Genomic DNA, 2,833 nt, shown 5'->3' on the forward strand with positions numbered 1-2,833 from the left:
GTTATGCCATGAAAATGATTGGAAGTGGAACTCTGAATGCCAGGAGTCATTCAAGAAAGCAAAGGAGACGCTTCTAAGGTCAAATGCACTCACTCATTTTGACCCTGCTCTTCCTATTCAGCTGGCCTGCGATGCTTCCCCATATGGTGTGGGAGCTGTCTTGTCCCACATCATGCCCAATGCTCAAGAGAGGCCAATCGCGTTTGCTTCCAGAAGTCTGAGCAAAGCAGAAGCAAACTATGCTCAGGTTGAACGAGAAGCATTGAGCATTGTGTTTGGAGTACGCAAGTTTTTCCAGTATATTTTTGGAAGGAAATTCACGCTGCTGACGGATCATCGTCCACTCACTGCAATATTTGGTCCACACCATGGCATTCCTGCTCTTGCTGCAAGTAGGATGCAAAGGTGGGCTTTGTTGTTATCAGCTCACACCTATGACATCAAGTACTGAAAGTCGGAATTGCACGGAAATGCAGACGGGCTGTCCAGGTTGCCTCTTGCTGAAAAGGTAAAGGAAGCAAGGGTGGCTAAAATTTTCTATTTCAGCCAGGTGGAACGGGCCCCTATATCAGCCGCGCAAGTACGCAGGGGCACACGAAACGACCCCGTCCTGTCAAGAGTCGTGGATATTGTTATGACAGGCAAAGTGGAGAGCGATGACATGGAGCTGAAACCTTGCATCTCTCGACGTCCTGAACTTTCAGTGCAGTCAGGATGTTTATTGTGGGGAAGGAGAGTGGTTATTCCCCCGGCTTTACGCAATCCAGTGCTAAAACAGCTGCACGTAGGACAATGTGGAATGGTCCGCATGAAGGAGATTGCCAGGAGCTACTTCTGGTGGCCAGGTGTAGATGGCCAAATTGAGGAAAAAGCCAGGACCTGTACCTCATGCCAGTGCATACGTAACACACCACAACTTGCACCATTGCACCCGTGGGAATATCCTGAAAAACCATGGCATCGCATTCATATTGATTTTGCAGGCCCAGTCAAGGACAAAATGCTGTTGGTAGTCATGGATGCACACAGCAAGTGGCCTGAGGTGGCCATTATGAAATCTACTTCAGCCGAAAAGACAATTGAGAAATTGGGAGAAATTTTCAGTAGATTTGGATCACCAGTGCAACTTGTCTCAGATAACGGCCCTCAATTCACATCTCACGAGATGGCCACATTTCTACGGGCAAATGGTGTACAACATATCACGTCATCACCCTACCATCCTGCAACTAATGGGTTAGCAGAAAGGTTTGTCCAAACCATGAAACATACTTTGAAAGCGTCGCTCGGGCAGGGCACATTCCATCAGCGTTTGCACAGTTTCTTGCTCTTCTATCGTAGTACTCCGCATACAACCACCAAAGTGTCGCCAGCACATTTGTTGTTCAACAGAGAGCTCAGGACAAGCTTTGAGCTGATTAAACCAGCAACACTCAAAGAAACTGTTCAACGGCAACAAGAGCATCAAGTACAGCGACGGAATCTGCGAGCCAAAGACAGACTCTTTGCAACAGGCTCATCAGTGCTTGCTCGGAACTATGGTAGTGGTCCGAAATGGGTTCCAGTTACTGTGGAGGCCCAGACAGGTCCAGTGTCATACAAGGTTAAGACTGCTGACAATCTTTCCTGGAGGAGACATACTGATCAGTTGCTTGGTGGAGCCAGCACCGTTACAGATGTTCCTGAGGTCACAGATGCCACAGATGTAAATTCTCCAACTTCATTAGTCTTCACAAAGGAGCCTACGATGACCTCAAATGATTCTTTTGCTAACGAACCATTATCTCCCTCGGCAGAAAATGGAACCCAAATAGGCCGTCGGTATCCAGTAAGGGAGCGGCGTCCACCTCGGCATTTGGCGGATTACACTTAGTTAGGGGCTAACCTTATTGCTTTGGGGCAGAATAATCCCCTAAAGGTAAGCTAGGGTCTGGGGTAGTCTACCCTCATTCCCAGGTCACCGTATTGTTATTGTATAACATGACTCAACAATAAAGACTCAATGTTCACGTATATATATATATATAAAAAAAAAAGGAAAAAAAATGTTCATAGGTATGTTGATAATAGGAAGTAAATTTATTAAGTTAAGTGGTACAGTTTAATCTGTGATCTTGTGTTATACATTAGAGAGTAAGAGGGGAGGAAATGTTGTGTATGTTGTTAATGCTGTTAATTAACTACATTTCCCAGAATGCACTTTTGCGTGTGTTTCCGGTTGTTGATGTTTTTCCGGTTTGTCTCTCTCTGACATGTGAGTAAAGAACATTCTCGTTTAGTCCGTGTATATGTGTGTCATCCTTTAATAAATGCGTCATATAGTCTCCAAGTACACAACAATCAGCAACATCTATTTCAACCTTACAGATGGGGCATATGCATCATAAGATTGCACTGTATGCTGATGATGTATTGCTGTTCTTATTTGAGCCTGAGAAGTCAGCTCCCACTCTAACCATTTGATTAACTGGCACATAATCTTTTCTGGTTATGTAATGTATTTGTATTTGTTATGTACAAATTTTACTACATCTGAAGCTATGCCTTTAGGCACTCTTATTTCCAACCCTAATATTGTGCCCTGTTTTCCTTTTAAGTGGTCTCCTCTAGGAATCATCTACTTAGATATTTAGATCTCTACATATCTGACAAAGATATATGAATCTAATTTTGGTCCTTTATTTGTGAAAATATAGCAGGATTTAGAGCGGTGGAATTTCTTGCCAGTGTCTTGGCTAGGTTGAATAACTGATTGTGTTAGCCATACTATTATATCCTATCCGAATGGTTCCTATTCTGTTCTTAAATAAGACACTAAAGGACCCAAAGAGCT

The 2,833-nt window shown here is 43.8% G+C and overlaps 1 protein-coding gene across 1 annotated transcript; it reads left to right on the forward strand.

Moving 5' to 3' along the window:
- Window positions 1-634: 634 nt before the first annotated feature.
- LOC113635773 (uncharacterized protein K02A2.6) lies at window positions 635-1,873 on the forward strand. Its single transcript, XM_027135415.2, has one exon. It carries the CDS (start codon window positions 635-637, stop codon window positions 1,871-1,873), a length of 1,239 nt encoding a protein of 412 aa, XP_026991216.2.
- The last annotated feature ends 960 nt before the right edge of the window (window positions 1,874-2,833 follow it).

The sequence above is a fragment of the Tachysurus fulvidraco genome, chromosome 17 (assembly GCF_022655615.1).
Source record: "Tachysurus fulvidraco isolate hzauxx_2018 chromosome 17, HZAU_PFXX_2.0, whole genome shotgun sequence".
Classification (NCBI taxonomy): Eukaryota; Metazoa; Chordata; class Actinopteri; order Siluriformes; family Bagridae; genus Tachysurus; species Tachysurus fulvidraco.